This window comes from Apium graveolens, chromosome 8, assembly GCF_009905375.1.
Source record: "Apium graveolens cultivar Ventura chromosome 8, ASM990537v1, whole genome shotgun sequence".
Taxonomy (NCBI): domain Eukaryota; kingdom Viridiplantae; phylum Streptophyta; class Magnoliopsida; order Apiales; family Apiaceae; genus Apium; species Apium graveolens.
The window spans coordinates 9,134,819-9,155,219 of NC_133654.1; the positions used below are offsets into that span (position 1 = coordinate 9,134,819).

At 32.8% G+C, this 20,401-nt stretch overlaps 3 protein-coding genes across 5 annotated transcripts in view; all 3 read left to right on the plus strand.

Annotated features, from left to right (window-relative positions):
* The window catches only part of LOC141676955 (F-box protein CPR1-like), a 48,875-nt gene extending 44,843 nt beyond the window's left edge, over nucleotides 1–4,032 (plus strand). Inside the window, exon 2 of one of the 2 annotated variants that reach the window (XM_074482671.1) lies at nucleotides 3,895–4,032. In XM_074482671.1, the coding sequence (XP_074338772.1) occupies nucleotides 3,895–3,932 (38 nt within the window). In that variant the 3' untranslated portion in view covers nucleotides 3,933–4,032. The remainder of the gene's footprint in view (nucleotides 1–3,894) is intronic. The other variant, XM_074482670.1, reaches the window with a different exon arrangement.
* A 5,296-nt stretch (nucleotides 4,033–9,328) lies between these two features.
* On the plus strand, nucleotides 9,329–11,627 carry LOC141678384 (F-box protein CPR1-like). The gene is made up of 2 exons (XM_074484682.1): nucleotides 9,329–10,466; nucleotides 10,931–11,627. Exons 1-2 carry the CDS (start codon nucleotides 9,425–9,427, stop codon nucleotides 10,993–10,995), a joined length of 1,107 nt encoding a protein of 368 aa, XP_074340783.1. The 5' UTR covers nucleotides 9,329–9,424; the 3' UTR covers nucleotides 10,996–11,627.
* Nucleotides 11,628–17,106: 5,479 nt separating this feature from the next.
* Nucleotides 17,107–19,571, plus strand: LOC141678343 (F-box protein CPR1-like). Of its 2 annotated transcripts, XM_074484634.1 has the most exons (3): nucleotides 17,107–18,244; nucleotides 18,709–18,816; nucleotides 19,239–19,563. In XM_074484634.1, the coding sequence occupies exons 1-2, from the start codon at nucleotides 17,203–17,205 to the stop codon at nucleotides 18,771–18,773; spliced, it is 1,107 nt and encodes a 368-aa protein (XP_074340735.1). In that variant the 5' UTR covers nucleotides 17,107–17,202; the 3' UTR covers nucleotides 18,774–18,816; nucleotides 19,239–19,563. The 2 variants fall into 2 exon arrangements, with proteins under 2 accessions (XP_074340735.1, XP_074340734.1); XM_074484633.1 differs by having other exon boundaries at nucleotides 18,709–19,571.
* The last annotated feature ends 830 nt before the right edge of the window (nucleotides 19,572–20,401 follow it).

The window sequence follows — 20,401 nt, forward strand, 5'->3', positions numbered from 1 at the left end:
CATAAAATTCATAAAAAAAAAGAAGAGAGTAGCAAAGTGTTGAGAACAATAACTAGAGATAGCACCTAATGATAGCTAGTGTCGAGAACAGCCCGAACCCCAGAACCCCAAATGAGAGGCATGCCTAACCCCTCCCTTTAACCCCTCCCTTTGCTTTTTTCCCTTCAAGATGAGGATGCATATAGGAGAATGCATACGTTACATATTGACATTGTATGCAAAGGGATGAGGATGTTCATCTTTTTTATTGCTGCTAAAGTATTGTGCTTGTTACACGTAGTCCTAGTCCTGCCCAACTTACACGTAGCCAACTTACACGTAGTTTTAATGACATAATCCCCCTTTTCCTTAACTCAAAAGACTTTGGTTACACTCATTTCATATTCATCCTTTCAACTCTTCATTTTTCCCATCTTCATCCTTATAACCCCTTAAAAATGTCAAAGGAGATGTTCTTTGATGCTCCCTTTGAGGTAGTGGTATGCATTTTCGCTCACTTACCTGCCAAAAAACTGTTGTGCTATCGCTCAGTTTCGAAAGCCTATTGTGATTTGATCGACAGTCGATACTTTGCCAACCTGCATTGGTGTAATTCCATGAGAACTCGCTCTAATCTTATCATACTTTGCAGGAGCATAGGAATGGCTTCTGTTGGCAGTGATGCAGGTATGCATCGTGTTGATATTGATACACTCTTACATTCTGTACTAAAATGTCCTATGGACTGGGATTTTTTCAGTAAATTTATTGGCACCTGTAATGGTGTAGTCTTATTGTACGATGGATATGAACATATAACCTTTTGGAATCCGACTATTCGTACTTATATTGACCTGATTCATCCTCGTGCAAGTACTCCTCAGAATCCAAATGGTAATATTAAATATAATTTTGGCTTTGGGTATGATCATTTCAATGATGATTACAAAGTGGTGATGTCTTTTCAGTTGGATATTACAGCAGTACTAAATGGTGAGGAAATTGTTAAGGAAGCTTATGTTTTTAGTTTGAAATCAAATATATGGAGAAAAATAGGAGACTTTCCGTATTTTGTTTGTAAAAGTGGATGTTATGGTGCATATGTTGGTGGTTCCTTATACTGGACTTGTGTGGAGCGAAGTGTTGATTCTAATTTCCGCAGCTTAATTGTTGCATTTGATCTTGCAACGGAAGAGTATAGGATTATACCTGTTGGAATAATCTTAAATTTAGTTATTAATTATTTGTTTATTTAATTATTTGATATTTAGCAATAGATTAATTATTAGAGAAAAATATTATTTTAGAATTGTTTAGTAGTGGGCTAGTGGAGTTATGGAGTAAATTATGGACATGTAATTTACCCATTAATTAGTAGTGGTTAGTTTTAGTAGTAGTTAGTTTTAATATTTTGTAAAGCCTATATAATGGCTAGTTTATCTTGAGTTTTACAGAAAGAAAGAGGAAAAAAAACAAGAAATATAGCAGTACAAGTTCTCTGCAAAAAAAAAATGTAGGTGTCTTCTTTTTTCTCTAAGTTTTTCCAACATGGCATCAGAGCTATATGTTCTAGGGCTTGTGAGACTTTTATAAAAATACATACATTTATATATATATATTAAGTATTTATGTGTGATTTCAAATGGCATTAAAAATTTCTCCATATATATTTAGTGAAGTATCAAGATGAAATGATAGGTGGAAAAGAAAAGAAAAGCAAGAGATCAATGAGGGAGGAAGAAATTGGAGGAAAAAATGAGGGACTGCTATTAGCTAAAGGTTCATCCTCAAAAGGCACAGGTAACAAAGTTCAATGCAACCATTGTCATAAGATGGGACATGAAGAAAAAGACTGCTGGTACAAAGGAAAGCCACAATGTTACAAATGCAAAAAATATGGGCATCTGGCAAAGAATTGTAGATTTCAGAATGATGAAGAAAGGATGGCACAATTGATCGAGGGAGAACCACTCCTTTAGAGTTGTGGAGAGAAAGTGCTCCAAAGTGTTTTTGGAGAGAAAGTGCTCCAAAGTGTTTTTGATGAGATAGTGCATCAAAATTGATGGTGGTGAGAAGTGCATCACAGGCGAAGAGAAAGTGCTTCGTAAATTTAAGATTATGGGGTGAATGTTGGAATAATCTTAAATTTAGTTATTAATTATTTGTTTATTTAATTATTTGATATTTAGCAATAGATTAATTATTAGAGAAAAATATTATTTTAGAATTGTTTAGTAGTGGGCTAGTGGAGTTATGGAGTAAATTATGGACATGTAATTTACCCATTAATTAGTAGTGGTTAGTTTTAGTAGTAGTTAGTTTTAATATTTTGTAAAGCCTATATAATGGCTAGTTTATCTTGAGTTTTACAGAAAGAAAGAGGAAAAAAAACAAGAAATATAGCAGTACAAGTTCTCTGCAAAAAAAAAATGTAGGTGTCTTCTTTTTTCTCTAAGTTTTTCCAACAATACCAACGCCCCTATATGAAGATATTAGTTCTGAGGTTGAAATTACAATTGGGTCGTTGGAAGAATCTCTTTGGGCTCACTGCTCTTTGGTCGTTGAAGGTGAAGAGGACTCGGTGGGCTTTTCAGACACATGGATACTCCACGAAGTAGACAAAGAACCGTATTCGTGGACAAAATTACTTTCACTAGATTATCCAAGTAAATTTTGTAAGCCATTGGCATATTCAAAGCGTGGTAAGAATGTACTTTTGGATAACCGCATGAAGTTGTTATGGTATGATCTAGTCAAGGGAGAGGAAGGACGAGAGATAAATATTAGGGGTTTGCCTGACTACTTTGGCTCAGACGTCTGTGTTGAAAGTCTTGTTCATCTTGATTGCGGTTCAAGTGATAAGGAGAATCAGCATATAGGAGAGGAAAAGGTTGTCGAAGACGATATACAAAGTAATGAAGGTAATCAATCCTACTCAATCCTATATCTTTAATTCTTATGCTGAATTTTTTAAGTCAATTGCATATCATTTAGTCCTAGCTATCAGCAAGTTGTTTTTGCAGTTTCCTTGTACTATTTTGGAACTTATTAAAGCTTGTATTTTGAACTTGTCTTTTAAACTATATGAGTATCCAATTTTAAGTGTTCTTTCCTTCTTGATCATTTCAATTAAACTTGCTGTTGCATCACTTTAACTTATTTTTACAATGTTCTGCATTAATTACTGATAGCACCTGTTTTACTTCATTTATGATATTAATGTTCTTGAATTACCTCAATGGATTCTTTACTCTCTGTTAAGAGGATAAGAGCAATTATAAGTTCTTACAGTGATCTGTTGGCCATCTATGACGTTTGTAGTATACTCCATTTGGTTCTGGTTAATGACAGTCATTAATTACTAATTTTGCATATCAATGTGTAGAATCAATCTTCTCTGTGATAGCAAACTTTGTGACTGAACTATTCAGGGGGATCTTTGAGTTTTGAGTCTTCTGGCAAATACTTCACCACATTAACTACCATGATTCGTGTAAGTTGAAACTTGACCTTTATAATTCAAATGATTTTTCTTCTATTACATATATGTTGATCAACTCTAGGGTGTATCTTAATGGTTCATACAATAAAACTAATCAGACATTGCCATTTATCTGTCATTTATTCTACTGGTATCATGGAAAATGTTCAGCAGCTGTCATAGTTTATGGTTACAAATATACAAGTAAATGGTAGCAAGACCTCTTTCAATTGCAAATAATAATTATATTTTTGAATTTCACTCATGCTCCTTTCCTTTACTCCTGACCGGTTGGAGCTAATCTTTCCGTGTTCCTCATGGAAGCGACACTTCTGGCATCAGTTAAATTAAGTACGAGGCTCGTTGTAAAAACAAATTCAACTTGTTAAACCACTGTAGATTGCAAGTATTAATTCTGAGAGTTTTTATGACAGATCCGGCGTTTCTTAATACTATAGCTCGACACATGTGAGATCCAAGGAGATGAAGTCCGATCATCCAGTTCTTTTGATGACTAGTAATGCAAGTTGTCTCTTCAAGTTATTAATGTCTGTAGTATGATGTTAGGATCATGGATGCTTATATGTAAATATACGATTGGATCTTTATAATTGATGCATGTTTGTATAAAATTAATTACTTATAATGATGTATATGTTCCATGTCAGCTGCCACCTCAATTTACACATGTTGTCATATCAATGCTAGCTGCCTGGACCACTCAGTTTATCGTTGTTACCTTCTTTTTCTTTTTCAATTCTGTTGCATTGCATTTATTCTATTTCTGGAGTCTTTAGTTTGTTACTAGTATTTTGGCCATGAGGCATATTCCCAATGTATAGGTGTATGAAGTCTACTCATTCAGATGAGAATGAATTATTATTGAAGCATTGCTTAGTATTTCTTGTTCATTGCTTTATCTGCAATTCACTATTTGCTCTAGATGTCAACATAGTATCAAAGCTAGCACTGCAGATTTAGCTTCATCCATTTTCACCAATCATATCAAAGCACTCTTCTTTTATTTCATTCTCCTCAATCCTTGATTTGATTCTTCCAGATTAACAAAGAAACAAGTCTTTTTTTTTGAGAAACTTCTGTATCATGGTAATTGGAGGACGTCTTACCTTTGCAGATATGCAAAATCCTTTGTTCTTACACCCATCTCGTTATTCACTCTCAATTAGTGTGACAAATCTGCAAGGAGCTGGTGACTATAAGTCCTGAAAAAGATCCTTTGAAATTCAGCTATCATCCAAAAGAAAGTTGGGGTTCTTGAATGGTACAGCCAAAAGGAGCACAGATAATGTAACAAAAGCTGCACAATGGGATACGTGCAATGACCTGTTAATTTCTTGGCTTCATAGTAACGTATTTGATAATATAAGGCAGTCTATTTTGTTCATTAATACTGCTTATGATATATGGCTTGAGCTTGAAAAGCGCTTTTTGTTAAGCAATGGGTCTCGAAAGTATAAGTCGAGTAAAGACCTCTTTGGGCATAAACAAAACAAGCTAAAAATTAATGATTATTTTACTACCCTCAGTAGCTTATGGGAAGAGCTTGACTCTATGAATACCTTGTCGATTGTGACCACTATAGCCATTGATGTGACATCTCTTTTAACCGCTATTGAAACCCAAAAGGCTGAGTCAAAACTGTTTCAATTTTAAATGGTTTAGATGAGTATTACTCTGCTGTTCGTAGTCAACTTTTAATGCGGATTCCCTTACCTAGTGTGGAAATGGCATTTGCTGCTATCCAGCAAGAAGAAACCCAAACTGATGTCCTACACCACAGTGAATTTGAGCTATCAACCATGTTTAGTCAAATCATAGAGTTGATCATCACGAAATGGCCAACAATGCCCAAGTTAATTCACAAGCTGATGAAAGTGAAGTTGTTTCTAAAGCACAACAACTACAACAATTACTGAAGTTACTGCTAAGTGAGGGTAAGTCCCAAGTTAAAGGTTATGAAACTGAGGATGAACTGGAAAATTATTTCTCAGGAATGGTGTCAATTAATAGGTTGAATGTAGATAAGGACACCTGGATTATAGACTCCGGAGAAAGTGACCATATGACATCAAGTCTTGATAATTTGATGAATGTTCAACCTGCTAAAACTGAACTTATTATCAAGTTACCAACTGGTGACACGGCAAAGATAACTCACACTGGTGATGTCAAACTCTCGAATGGCCTGGTTTTGCATAAAGTATTGTACGTCCCACAATTTAAACACAGTGTTAGGAACATGTTACAGGCTTGATAAGTTGTAAAAAATCCTTAGTAAATTTGATTAAGTGTGTTTGTAGCTTTCGACGGATGATCTTATATGTCATCTGTTGAACGAGTAGTTTATGTATTAATAAGTATTTTGTAGCACATTCCTGTGTGTTGTAATGCCTTAAAGAATTAGAAGTTGTAGGACATTCTAATTTATGTTGACTGCAAGAATAATATGTAAAATAGGTTGGAAATTTGTATATATTAGATGCCTAGTAATTTTACATAAGTAAAATTGAGTCAATTGCTATGGAAACACTTTTGACGGATGTTCATCACAAGGCTTCGACGAATGACCCAAGTCACATTTCAATGGATGACTCAATTGAGTTTCGACGGATGATTCCATTGAGTTTCGATGGATGATTCAATGGAGTTTCAATGGATGATCCAACTGAGTCTCGACGGATAACGAATTTCAAACAGGAGTTGATAGTGATTTGACAGTCACATGGGTTGATTACACACAAAAGGAATGTGGCAGCCTATAATCAGGTTTTAGAGAATAAAAAAGCATTTTCATTTTCATGCTTTCTTGAAGAAAACCAAAGATACTGGATGGAGAAATGAAGAAGCATGTTATTAGACAAAGACACATTTTATTTTATTAGTTTATTTTATTCACTTGTAACTTGGTAATATATAAATCAAGAGTAGCTCGTAGTAAATCAAGCAATCAACTAGAGAAATAGAGAAGGTTGTATTTCTGAAGAATTTCTTCGTTCCTTGTGATTCTACTTGTAAGCAGCTCTGTACAATCTTTGTATCACGGAGTTCTCGAAATATACATATATCTAGTGGATAAGTTCAATCCACCAGAAAGTTTTTAAATACTTATGTTTAAATTACTTTCTGTTTGAATACATCAATACTTTCATTTCGCACTTTTGCATATTCAAACACCGTCATGTATATTTGTTTGATAAGTTCTTAAAATCGAAGAAGAAACCAAGAATTATATTCAACCCCCCCTTTTGTAATTCAACTATTAGATTGTCCGGGATTAACAATTGGTATCAGAGCAAGCTCTTGACACACTAAGAGTTTAAAGATCAAAGCAACTAACAAGATGAGCAGGAAGGATGTTGGAGTAAAGATCCCTTTCTGAAAATAATGCTTACTTTCTTGATAACTTGTTCTACTCGCTACACTTGGTTTATATACTACCAAGTTACATGATAAAAAGACAAACAAGTAAAACAAAAATTATTTTTAGTCTAATTTCATGCTGCTTCATTACACTATCCAGCATCTTTGAATATCTTCATAATTGCATGAAAATTGTAATGCTTCTTTATTCTCTAAATCCTGCAATTAGGCTGCCACATTCCATTTGTAAACACCCGACGCATGTGACTGTATAGTCAATGTCAACTGCACTTTTGAATATGATCATCCGTCGGGACTACGTTGGTCATCCGTTGGATTCCTTGTTGGTTATCTGTCGGGAGCCTTTGTAGATCATCCGTGAGGAGCCTTTCTGCCACTTGACTCTATTTCACTTATACGGAATTGCAAGACATCTTATATTTATAATTAGCCACCCTATTCTGTATATCAATCTAGTAGAACATGACTTAAAGAATCCTATACAAGCTACTCAACTAATACATTATTATTTGCACACATGTGCTAGAAGCCTTATTATTATATAAGCTATACTCTTGATGGATGTTCAGTGGTCATCCGTAGGGACTATAAAGTTCATCCGTCGGGACTATTATAGAACATCTGTCGGGAGCTAAAAACACTAAGTTAAATCTACTAAAGTGTTTTGTTCAATTTACTATCAAGTTCACAACATATTCCTAACATAAAATATTGCATAATAACTTGCATTTATTTTAAATTGTGCAATTGCTTGTTTAAGTTACATTTCGGTTACAAATTATGTTGTAAATATGGTTAGAAATTTGCAGAACATATTTTCGCAAATATTTTTCAAATTCAATTTCAGACTTGGTTGCAAAATGGTTTCAAAGTTGCACAACATATTTTTACAATTATTTTTTAAAAATATAGTAACTTTGTAAAAAAAATGTAAAACTTGGATATCTATGAAATAATCCCTAAAACTTATAAGTTGGCAAGTTGGTATTAATGGACATTACTAGTTATCTTATATTGATTTCTAAATTTATAAACTACACTAGTTAAAATTTAAAACTCATGAGAATAAATTTTCTTAGAAAAATTAGTTATTAACAAGACTACCTAGTGGACAAAACAAGCGACAACATGGCAAAACTAAAAAGAGGATAACTATTTTTGAAACTTAATTAAAGTGTAGCTAGAAAAGGTTTAAAATTTAGCACTATTTAATCAATTATCAATCAATCCTTTTATGAAAAATAATAAAATTATCCCATTAATTAAATTTTGATTAAATATTAGTGATTTCTCATATTTATTTAAGTCATATATATATAAGTCATTTCTAACCAAATATTTTAGATTATTTAATATTCTTCCTTATTTATATTTCAATTTGGTAATTATCTAAAATACTTAGAAAATTTAAAAAAATAGTTTCCTCTTTATTCACAACTATAAACTTACATCTATGTTTTTAGTTTTAGTTCATGTTGGAGTATTTGGGATATACAATCTATGAAATGATGAATTTTAAACCTACATTTGTCTATGTTACATTTCTTTTTGAAAAAATCAAATTACAAAAAAAATTATTATAAATGAGAATGTATACAATTATATAATATCATTATCATCTTTTGCAAATATATATATATAACAAATTTATACAAAAGTATAATTAAATTTGGAATGCATAGTGAGATAAAAATTTTAAAAATATACAATTAAAAATATATAAAATGTATTTGAACTAATGAGAATAAAGTTTTACCATTAATTATAAGTATCTATTTACATTGATTTATAAAAGATATCAGTATGTATAAATATTAATCTCCAAACAAATCATTATAATTATATTAAATTCATTTACATAAGAAAGTTATTTAGACCAGAACTTACAAAAAATAATCAAAAAATAATGATTATAGAAGAAAAACAAATGAAAGATATATTACATTTATATAATATTAATACAATTAACTAATAAATCAAATTCATTTTATAAACTGAAATTATCAATGTACATAATCTTGAATAATCCCAAAATTCAAACTAGAATGTCACAAGCTAAAAGTTAATATAAAATAATTAAATTACAATACCAAAATACATTATTTGTTAATTCTAAATTAATTAAACTAGTAATAGAAATATTCATTTTATAATTACAACTTAATACTTTTTCATCACAAAACATACCATAAAATTCATAAAAAAAAAAGAAGAGAGTAGCAAAGTATTGTGCTTGTTACACGTAGTCCTAGTCCTGCCCAACTTACACGTAGCCAACTTACACGTAGTTTTAATGACATAATCCCCCTTTTCCTTAACTCAAAAGACTTTGGTTACACTCATTTCATATTCATCCTTTCAACTCTTCATTTTTCCCATCTTCATCCTTATAACCCCTTAAAAATGTCAAAGGAGATGTTCTTTGATGCTCCCTTTGAGGTAGTGGTATTCATTTTCGCTCACTTACCTGCCAAAAAACTGTTGTGCTATCGCTCAGTTTCGAAAGCCTATTGTGATTTGATCGACAGTCGATACTTTGCCAACCTGCATTGGTGTAATTCCATGAGAACTCGCTCTAATCTTATCATACTTTGCAGGAGCATAGGAATGGCTTCTGTTGGCAGTGATGCAGGTATGCATCGTGTTGATATTGATACACTCTTACATTCTGTACTAAAATGTCCTATGGACTGGGATTTTTTCAGTAAATTTATTGGCACCTGTAATGGTGTAGTCTTATTGTACGATGGATATGAACATATAACCTTTTGGAATCCGACTATTCGTACTTATATTGACCTGATTCATCCTCGTGCAAGTACTCCTCAGAATCCAAATGGGAATATTAAATATAATTTTGGCTTTGGGTATGATCATTTCAATGATGATTACAAAGTGGTGATGTCTTTTCAGTTGGATATTACAGCAGTACTAAATGGTGAGGAAATTGTTAAGGAAGCTTATGTTTTTAGTTTGAAATCAAATATATGGAGAAAAATAGGAGACTTTCCGTATTTTGTTTGTAAAAGTGGATGTTATGGTGCATATGTTGGTGGTTCCTTATACTGGACTTGTGTGGAGCGAAGTGTTGATTCTAATTTCCGCAGCTTAATTGTTGCATTTGATCTTGCAACGGAAGAGTATAGGATTATACCAACGCCCCTATATGAAGATATTAGTTCTGAGGTTGAAATTACAATTGGGTCGTTGGAAGAATCTCTTTGGGCTCACTGCTCTTTGGTCGTTGAAGGTGAAGAGGACTCGGTGGGCTTTTCAGACACATGGATACTCCACGAAGTAGACAAAGAACCGTATTCGTGGACAAAATTACTTTCACTAGATTATCCAAGTAAATTTTGTAAGCCATTGGCATATTCAAAGCGTGGTAAGAATGTACTTTTGGATAACCGCATGAAGTTGTTATGGTATGATCTAGTCAAGGGAGAGGAAGGACGAGAGATAAATATTAGGGGTTTGCCTGACTACTTTGGCTCAGACGTCTGTGTTGAAAGTCTTGTTCATCTTGATTGCGGTTCAAGTGATAAGGAGAATCAGCATATAGGAGAGGAAAAGGTTGTCGAAGACGATATACAAAGTAATGAAGGTAATCAATCCTACTCAATCCTATATCTTTAATTCTTATGCTGAATTTTTTAAGTCAATTGCATATCATTTAGTCCTAGCTATCAGCAAGTTGTTTTTGCAGTTTCCTTGTACTATTTTGGAACTTATTAAAGCTTGTATTTTGAACTTGTCTTTTAAACTATATGAGTATCCAATTTTAAGTGTTCTTTCCTTCTTGATCATTTCAATTAAACTTGCTGTTGCATCACTTTAACTTATTTTCACAATGTTCTGCATTAATTACTGATAGCACCTGTTTTACTTCATTTATGATATTAATGTTCTTGAATTACCTCAATGGATTCTTTACTCTCTGTTAAGAGGATAAGAGCAATTATAAGTTCTTACAGTGATCTGTTGGCCATCTATGACGTTTGTAGTATACTCCATTTGGTTCTGGTTAATGACAGTCATTAATTACTAATTTTGCATATCAATGTGTAGAATCAATCTTCTCTGTGATCGCAAACTTTGTGACTGAACTATTCAGGGGGATCTTTGAGTTTTGAGTCTTCTGGCAAATACTTCACCACATTAACTACCATGATTCGTGTAAGTTGAAACTTGACCTTTATAATTCAAATGATTTTTCTTCTATTACATATATGTTGATCAACTCTAGGGTGTATCTTAATGGTTCATACAATAAAACTAATCAGACATTGCCATTTATCTGTCATTTATTCTACTGGTATCATGGAAAATGTTCAGCAGCTGTCATAGTTTATGGTTACAAATATACAAGTAAATGGTAGCAAGACCTCTTTCAATTGCAAATAATAATTATATTTTTGAATTTCACTCATGCTCCTTTCCTTTACTCCTGACCGGTTGGAGCTAATCTTTCCGTGTTCCTCATGGAAGCGACACTTCTGGCATCAGTTAAATTAAGTACGAGGCTCGTTGTAAAAACAAATTCAACTTGTTAAACCACTGTAGATTGCAAGTATTAATTCTGAGAGTTTTTATGACAGATCCGGCGTTTCTTAATACTATAGCTCGACACATGTGAGATCCAAGGAGATGAAGTCCGATCATCCAGTTCTTTTGATGACTAGTAATGCAAGTTGTCTCTTCAAGTTATAAATGTCTGTAGTATGATGTTAGGATCATGGATGCTTATATGTAAATATACGGTTGGATCTTTATAATTGAAGCATGTTTGTATAAAATTAATTACTTATAATGATGTATATGTTCCATGTCAGCTGCCACCTCAATTTACACATGTTGTCATATCAATGCTAGCTGCCTGGACCACTCAGTTTATCGTTGTTACCTTCTTTTTCTTTTTCAATTCTGTTGCATTGCATTTATTCTATTTCTGGAGTCTTTAGTTTGTTACTAGTATTTTGGCCATGAGGCATATTCCCAATGTATAGGTGTATGAAGTCTACTCATTCAGATGACAATGAATTATTATTGAAGCATTGCTTAGTATTTCTTGTTCATTGCTTTATCTGCAATTCACTATTTGCTCTAGATGTCTACATAGTATCAAAGCTAGCACTGCAGATTTAGCTTCATCCCTTTTCACCCATCATATCAAAGCACTCTTCTTTTATTTCATTCTCCTCAATCCTTAATTTGATTCTTCCAGATTAACAAAGAAACAAGTCTTTTTTTTTGAGAAACTTCTGTATCATGGTAATTGGAGGACGTCTTACCTTTGCAGATATACAAAATCCTTTGTTCTTACACATCTCATTATTCACTCTCAATTAGTGTGACAAATCTGCAAGGAGCTGGTGACTATAAGTCCTGAAAAAGATCCTTTGAAATTCAGCTATCATCCAAAAGAAAGTTGGGGTTCTTGAATGGTACAGCCAAAAGGAGCACAGATAATGTAACAAAAGCTGCACAATGGGATACGTGCAATGACCTCTTGGCTTCATAGTAACGTATTTGATAATATAAGGCAGTCTATTTTGTTCATTAATACTACTTATGATATATGGCTTGAGCTTGAAAAGCGCTTTTTGTTAAGCAATGGGTCTCGAAAGTATAAGTCGAGTAAAGACCTCTTTGGGCATAAACAAAACAAGCTAAAAATTAATGATTATTTTACTACCCTCAGTAGCTTATGGGAAGAGCTTGACTCTATGAATACCTTGTCGATTGTGACCACTATAGCCATTGATGTGACATCTCTTTTAACCGCTATTGAAACCCAAAAGGCTGAGTCAAAATTGTTTCAATTTTAAATGGTTTAGATGAGTGTTACTCTGCTGTTCGTAGTCAACTTTTAATGCGGATTCCCTTACCTAGTGTGGAAATGGCATTTGCTGCTATCCAGCAAGAAGAAACCCAAACTGATGTCCTACACCACAGTGAATTTGAGCTATCAACCATGTTTAGTCAAATCATAGAGTTGATCATCACGAAATGGCCAACAATGCCCAAGTTAATTCACAAGCTGATGAAAGTGAAGTTGTTTCTAAAGCACAACAACTACAACAATTACTGAAGTTACTGCTAAGTGAGGGTAAGTCCCAAGTTAAAGGTTATGAAACTGAGGATGAACTGGAAAATTATTTTTCAGGAATGGTGTCAATTAATAGGTTGAATGTAGATAAGGACACCTGGATTATAGACTCCGGAGAAAGTGACCATATGACATCAAGTCTTGATAATTTGATGAATGTTCAACCTGCTAAAACTGAACTTATTATCAAGTTACCAACTGGTGACACGGCAAAGATAACTCACACTGGTGATGTCAAACTCTCGAATGGCCTGGTTTTGCATAAAGTATTGTACGTCCCACAATTTAAACACAGTGTTAGGAACATGTTACAGGCTTGATAAGTTGTAAAAAATCCTTAGTAAATTTGATTAAGTGTGTTTGTAGCTTTCGACGGATGATCTTATATGTCATCTGTTGAACGAGTAGTTTATGTATTAATAAGTATTTTGTAGCACATTCCTGTGTGTTGTAATGCCTTAAAGAATTAGAAGTTGTAGGACATTCTAATTTATGTTGACTGCAAGAATAATATGTAAAATAGGTTGGAAAATTGTATATATTAGATGCCTTGTAATTTTACATAAGTGAAATTGAGTCAACTGCTATGGAAACACTTTTGACGGATGTTCATCACAAGGCTTCGACGAATGACCCAAGTCACATTTCAATGGATGACTCAATTGAGTTTCGACGGATGATTCAATTGAGTTTCGATGGATGATTCAATGGAGTTTCAATGGATGATCCAACTGAGTCTCGACGGATAACGAATTTCAAACAGGAGTTGATAGTGATTTGACAGTCACATGGGTTGATTACACACAAAAGGAATGTGGCAGCCTATAATCAGGTTTTAGAGAATAAAAAAGCATTTTATTTTCATGCTTTCTTGAAGAAAACCAAAGATACTGGATGGAGAAATGAAGAAGCATGTTATTAGACAAAGACACATTTTATTTTATTAGTTTATTTTATTCACTTGTAACTTGGTAATATATAAACCAAGAGTAGCTCGTAGTAAATCAAGCAATCAACTAGAGAAATAGAGAAGGTTGTATCTCTGAAGAATTTATTCGTTCCTTGTGATTCTACTTGTAAGCAGCTGTGTACAATCTTTGTATCACGGAGTTCTCGAAATATACATATATCTAGTGGATAAGTTCAATCCACCAGAAAGTTTTTAAATATTTATGTTTAAATTACTTTCTGTTTGAATACATCAATACTTTCATTTCGCACTTTTGCATATTCAAACACCGTCATGTATATTTGTTAGATAAGTTCTTAAAATCGAAGAAGAAACCAAGAATTATATTCAACCCCCCATTTTGTAATTCAACTATTAGATTGTCCGGGATTAACAATTGGTATCAGAGCAAGCTCTTGACACACTAAGAGTTTAAAGATCAAAGCAACTAACAAGATGAGCAGGAAGGATGTTGGAGTAAAGATCCCTTTCTGAAAATAATGCTTACTTTCTTGATAACTTGTTCTACTCGCTACACTTGGTTTATATACTACCAAGTTACATGATAAAAAGACAAACAAGTAAAACAAAAATTATTTTTAGTCTAATTTCATGCTGCTTCATTACACTATCCAGCATCTTTGAATATCTTCATAATTGCATGAAAATTGTAATGCTTCTTTGTTCTCTAAATCCTGCAATTAGGCTGCCACATTCCATTTGTAAACACCCGACGCATGTGACTGTATAGTCAATGTCAACTGCACTTTTGAATATGATCATCCGTCGGGACTACGTTGGTCATCCGTTGGATTCCTTGTTGATTATCTGTCGGGAGCCTTTGTAGATCATCCGTGAGGAGCCTTTCTGCCACTTGACTCTATTTCACTTATACGGAATTGCAAGACATCTTATATTTACAATTAGCCACCCTATTCTGTATATCAATCTAGTAGAACATGACTTAAAGAATCCTATACAAGCTACTCAACTAATACATTATTATTTGCACACATGTGCTAGAAGACTTATTATTATATAAGCTACACTCTTGATGGATGTTCAGTGGTCATCCGTAGGGACTATAAAGTTCATCCGTCGGGACTATTATAGAACATCCGTCGAGAGCTAAAAACACTAAGTTAAATCTACTAAAGTGTTTTGTTCAATTTACTATCAAGTTCACAACATATTCCTAACATACAATATTGCATAATAACTTGCATTTATTTTAAATTGTGCAATTGCTTGTTTAAGTTACATTTCGGTTACAAATTATGTTGTAAATATGGTTAGAAATTTGCAGAACATATTTTCGCAAATATTTTTCAAATTCAATTTCAAACTTGGTTGCAAAATGGTTTCAAAGTTGCACAACATATTTTTACAATTATTTTTTAAAAATATAGTAACTTTGTAAAAAAAATGTAAAACTTGGATATCTATGAAATAATCCCTAAAACTTATAAGTTGGCAAGTTGGTATTAATGGACATTACTAGTTATCTTATATTGATTTCTAAATTTATAAACTACACTAGTTAAAATTTAAAACTCATGAGAATAAATTTTCTTAGAAAAATTAGTTATTAACAAGACTACCTAGTGGACAAAACAAGCGACAACATGGCAAAACTAAAAAGAGGATAACTATTTTTGAAACTTAATTAAAGTGTAGCTAGAAAAGGTTTAAAATTTAGCACTATTTAATCAATTATCAATCAATCCTTTTATGAAAAATAATAAAATTATCCCATTAATTAAATTTTGATTAAATATTAGTGATTTCTCATATTTATTTAAGTCATATATATATAAGTCATTTCTAACCAAATATTTTAGATTATTTAATATTCTTCCTTATTTATATTTCAATTTGGTAATTATCTAAAATACTTAGAAAATTTAAAAAAATAGTTTCCTCTTTATTCACAACTATAAACTTACATCTATGTTTTTAGTTTTAGTTCATGTTGGAGTATTTGGGATATACAATCTATGAAATGATGAATTTTAAACCTACATTTGTCTATGTTACATTTCTTTTTGAAAAAATCAAATTACAAAAAAAATTATTATAAATGAGAATGTATACAATTATATAATATCATTATCATCTTTTGCAAATATATATATATAACAAATTTATACAAAAGTATAATTAAATTTGGAATGCATAGTGAGATAAAAATTTTAAAAATATACAATTAAAAATATATAAAATGTATTTGAACTAATGAGAATAAAGTTTTACCATTAATTATAAGTATCTATTTACATTGATTTATAAAAGATATCAGTATGTATAAATATTAATCTCCAAACAAATCATTATAATTATATTAAATTCATTTACATAAGAAAGTTATTTAGACCAGAACTTACAAAAAATAATCAAAAAATAATGATTATAGAAGAAAAACAAATGAAAGATATATTACATTTATATAATATTAATACAATTAACTAATAAATCAAATTCATTTTATAAACTGAAATTATCAATGTACATAATCTTGAATAATCCCAAAATTCAAACTAGAATGTCACAAGCTAAAAGTTAATATAAAATAATTAAATTACAATACCAAAATACATTATTTGTTAATTCTAAATTAATTAAACTAGTAATAGAAATATTCATTTTATAATTACAACTTAATACTTTTTCATCACAAAACATACCATAAAATTCATAAAAAAAAAAAGAAGAGAGTAGCAAAGTGTTGAGAACAATAACTAGAGATAGCACCTAATGATAGCTAGTGTCGAGAACAGCCCGAACCCCAGAACCCCAAATGAGAGGCATGCCTAACCCCTCCCTTTAACCCCTCCCTTTGCTTTTTTCCCTTCAAGATGAGGATGCATATAGGAGAATGCATACGTTACATATTGACATTGTATGCAAAGGGATGAGGATGTTCATCTCTTTTATTGCTGCTAAAGTATTGTGCTTGTTACACGTAGTCCTAGTCCTGCCCAACTTACACGTAGCCAACTTACACGTAGTTTTAATGACATAATCCCCCTTTTCCTTAACTCAAAAGACTTTGGTTACACTCATTTCATATTCATCCTTTCAACTCTTCATTTTTCCCATCTTCATCCTTATAACCCCTTAAAAATGTCAAAGGAGATGTTCTTTGATGCTCCCTTTGAGGTAGTGGTATTCATTTTCGCTCACTTACCTGCCAAAAAACTGTTGTGCTATCGCTCAGTTTCGAAAGCCTATTGTGATTTGATCGACAGTCGATACTTTGCCAACCTGCATTGGTGTAATTCCATGAGAACTCGCTCTAATCTTATCATACTTTGCAGGAGCATAGGAATGGCTTCTGTTGGCAGTGATGCAGGTATGCATCGTGTTGATATTGATACACTCTTACATTCTGTACTAAAATGTCCTATGGACTGGGATTTTTTCAGTAAATTTATTGGCACCTGTAATGGTGTAGTCTTATTGTACGATGGATATGAACATATAACCTTTTGGAATCCGACTATTCGTACTTATATTGACCTGATTCATCCTCGTGCAAGTACTCCTCAGAATCCAAATGGGAATATTAAATATAATTTTGGCTTTGGGTATGATCATTTCAATGATGATTACAAAGTGGTGATGTCTTTTCAGTTGGATATTACAGCAGTACTAAATGGTGAGGAAATTGTTAAGGAAGCTTATGTTTTTAGTTTGAAATCAAATATATGGAGAAAAATAGGAGACTTTCCGTATTTTGTTTGTAAAAGTGGATGTTATGGTGCATATGTTGGTGGTTCCTTATACTGGACTTGTGTGGAGCGAAGTGTTGATTCTAATTTCCGCAGCTTAATTGTTGCATTTGATCTTGCAACGGAAGAGTATAGGATTATACCAACGCCCCTATATGAAGATATTAGTTCTGAGGTTGAAATTACAATTGGGTCGTTGGAAGAATCTCTTTGGGCTCACTGCTCTTTGGTCGTTGAAGGTGAAGAGGACTCGGTGGGCTTTTCAGACACATGGATACTCCACGAAGTAGACAAAGAACCGTATTCGTGGACAAAATTACTTTCACTAGATTATCCAAGTAAATTTTGTAAGCCATTGGCATATTCAAAGCGTGGTAAGAATGTACTTTTGGATAACCGCATGAAGTTGTTATGGTATGATCTAGTCAAGGGAGAGGAAGGACGAGAGATAAATATTAGGGGTTTGCCTGACTACTTTGGCTCAGACGTCTGTGTTGAAAGTCTTGTTCATCTTGATTGCGGTTCAAGTGATAAGGAGAATCAGCATATAGGAGAGGAAAAGGTTGTCGAAGACGATATACAAAGTAATGAAGGTAATCAATCCTACTCAATCCTATATCTTTAATTCTTATGCTGAATTTTTTAAGTCAATTGCATATCATTTAGTCCTAGCTATCAGCAAGTTGTTTTTGCAGTTTCCTTGTACTATTTTGGAACTTATTAAAGCTTGTATTTTGAACTTGTCTTTTAAACTATATGAGTATCCAATTTTAAGTGTTCTTTCCTTCTTGATCATTTCAATTAAACTTGCTGTTGCATCACTTTAACTTATTTTCACAATGTTCTGCATTAATTACTGATAGCACCTGTTTTACTTCATTTATGATATTAATGTTCTTGAATTACCTCAATGGATTCTTTACTCTCTGTTAAGAGGATAAGAGCAATTATAAGTTCTTACAGTGATCTGTTGGCCATCTATGACGTTTGTAGTATACTCCATTTGGTTCTGGTTAATGACAGTCATTAATTACTAATTTTGCATATCAATGTGTAGAATCAATCTTCTCTGTGATCGCAAACTTTGTGACTGAACTATTCAGGGGGATCTTTGAGTTTTGAGTCTTCTGGCAAATACTTCACCACATTAACTACCATGATTCGTGTAAGTTGAAACTTGACCTTTATAATTCAAATGATTTTTCTTCTATTACATATATGTTGATCAACTCTAGGGTGTATCTTAATGGTTCATACAATAAAACTAATCAGACATTGCCATTTATCTGTCATTTATTCTACTGGTATCATGGAAAATGTTCAGCAGCTGTCATAGTTTATGGTTACAAATATACAAGTAAATGGTAGCAAGACCTCTTTCAATTGCAAATAATAATTATATTTTTGAATTTCACTCATGCTCCTTTCCTTTACTCCTGACCGGTTGGAGCTAATCTTTCCGTGTTCCTCATGGAAGCGACACTTCTGGCATCAGTTAAATTAAGTACGAGGCTCGTTGTAAAAACAAATTCAACTTGTTAAACCACTGTAGATTGCAAGTATTAATTCTGAGAGTTTTTATGACAGATCCGGCGTTTCTTAATACTATAGCTCGACACATGTGAGATCCAAGGAGATGAAGTCCGATCATCCAGTTCTTTTGATGACTAGTAATGCAAGTTGTCTCTTCAAGTTATAAATGTCTGTAGTATGATGTTAGGATCATGGATGCTTATATGTAAATATACGGTTGGATCTTTATAATTGATGCATGTTTGTATAAAATTAATTACTTATAATGATGTATATGTTCCATGTCAGCTGCCACCTCAATTTACACATGTTGTCATATCAATGCTAGCTGCCTGGACCACTCAGTTTATCGTTGTTACCTTCTTTTTCTTTTTCAATTCTGTTGCATTGCATTTATTCTATTTCTGGAGTCTTTAGTTTGTTACTAGTATTTTGGCCATGAGGCATATTCCCAATGTATAGGTGTATGAAGTCTACTCATTCAGATGACAATGAATTATTATTGAAGCATTGCTTAGTATTTCTTGTTCATTGCTTTATCTGCAATTCACTATTTGCTCTAGATGTCTACATAGTATCAAAGCTAGCACTGCAGATTTAGCTTCATCCCTTTTCACCCATCATATCAAAGCACTCTTCTTTTATTTCATTCTCCTCAATCCTTAATTTGATTCTTCCAGATTAACAAAGAAACAAGTCTTTTTTTTTGAGAAACTTCTGTATCATGGTAATTGGAGGACGTCTTACCTTTGCAGATATGCAAAATCCTTTGTTCTTACACATCTCATTATTCACTCTCAATTAGTGTGACAAATCTGCAAGGAGCTGGTGACTATAAGTCCTGAAAAAGATCCTTTGAAATTCAGCTATCATCCAAAAGAAAGTTGGGGTTCTTGAATGGTACAGCCAAAAGGAGCACAGATAATGTAACAAAAGCTGCACAATGGGATACGTGCAATGACCTGTTAATTTCTTGGCTTCATAGTAACGTATTTGATAATATAAGGCAGTCTATTTTGTTCATTAATACTACTTATGATATATGGCTTGAGCTTGAAAAGCGCTTTTTGTTAAGCAATGGGTCTCGAAAGTATAAGTCGAGTAAAGACCTCTTTGGGCATAAACAAAACAAGCTAAAAATTAATGATTATTTTACTACCCTCAGTAGCTTATGGGAAGAGCTTGACTCTATGAATACCTTGTCGATTGTGACCACT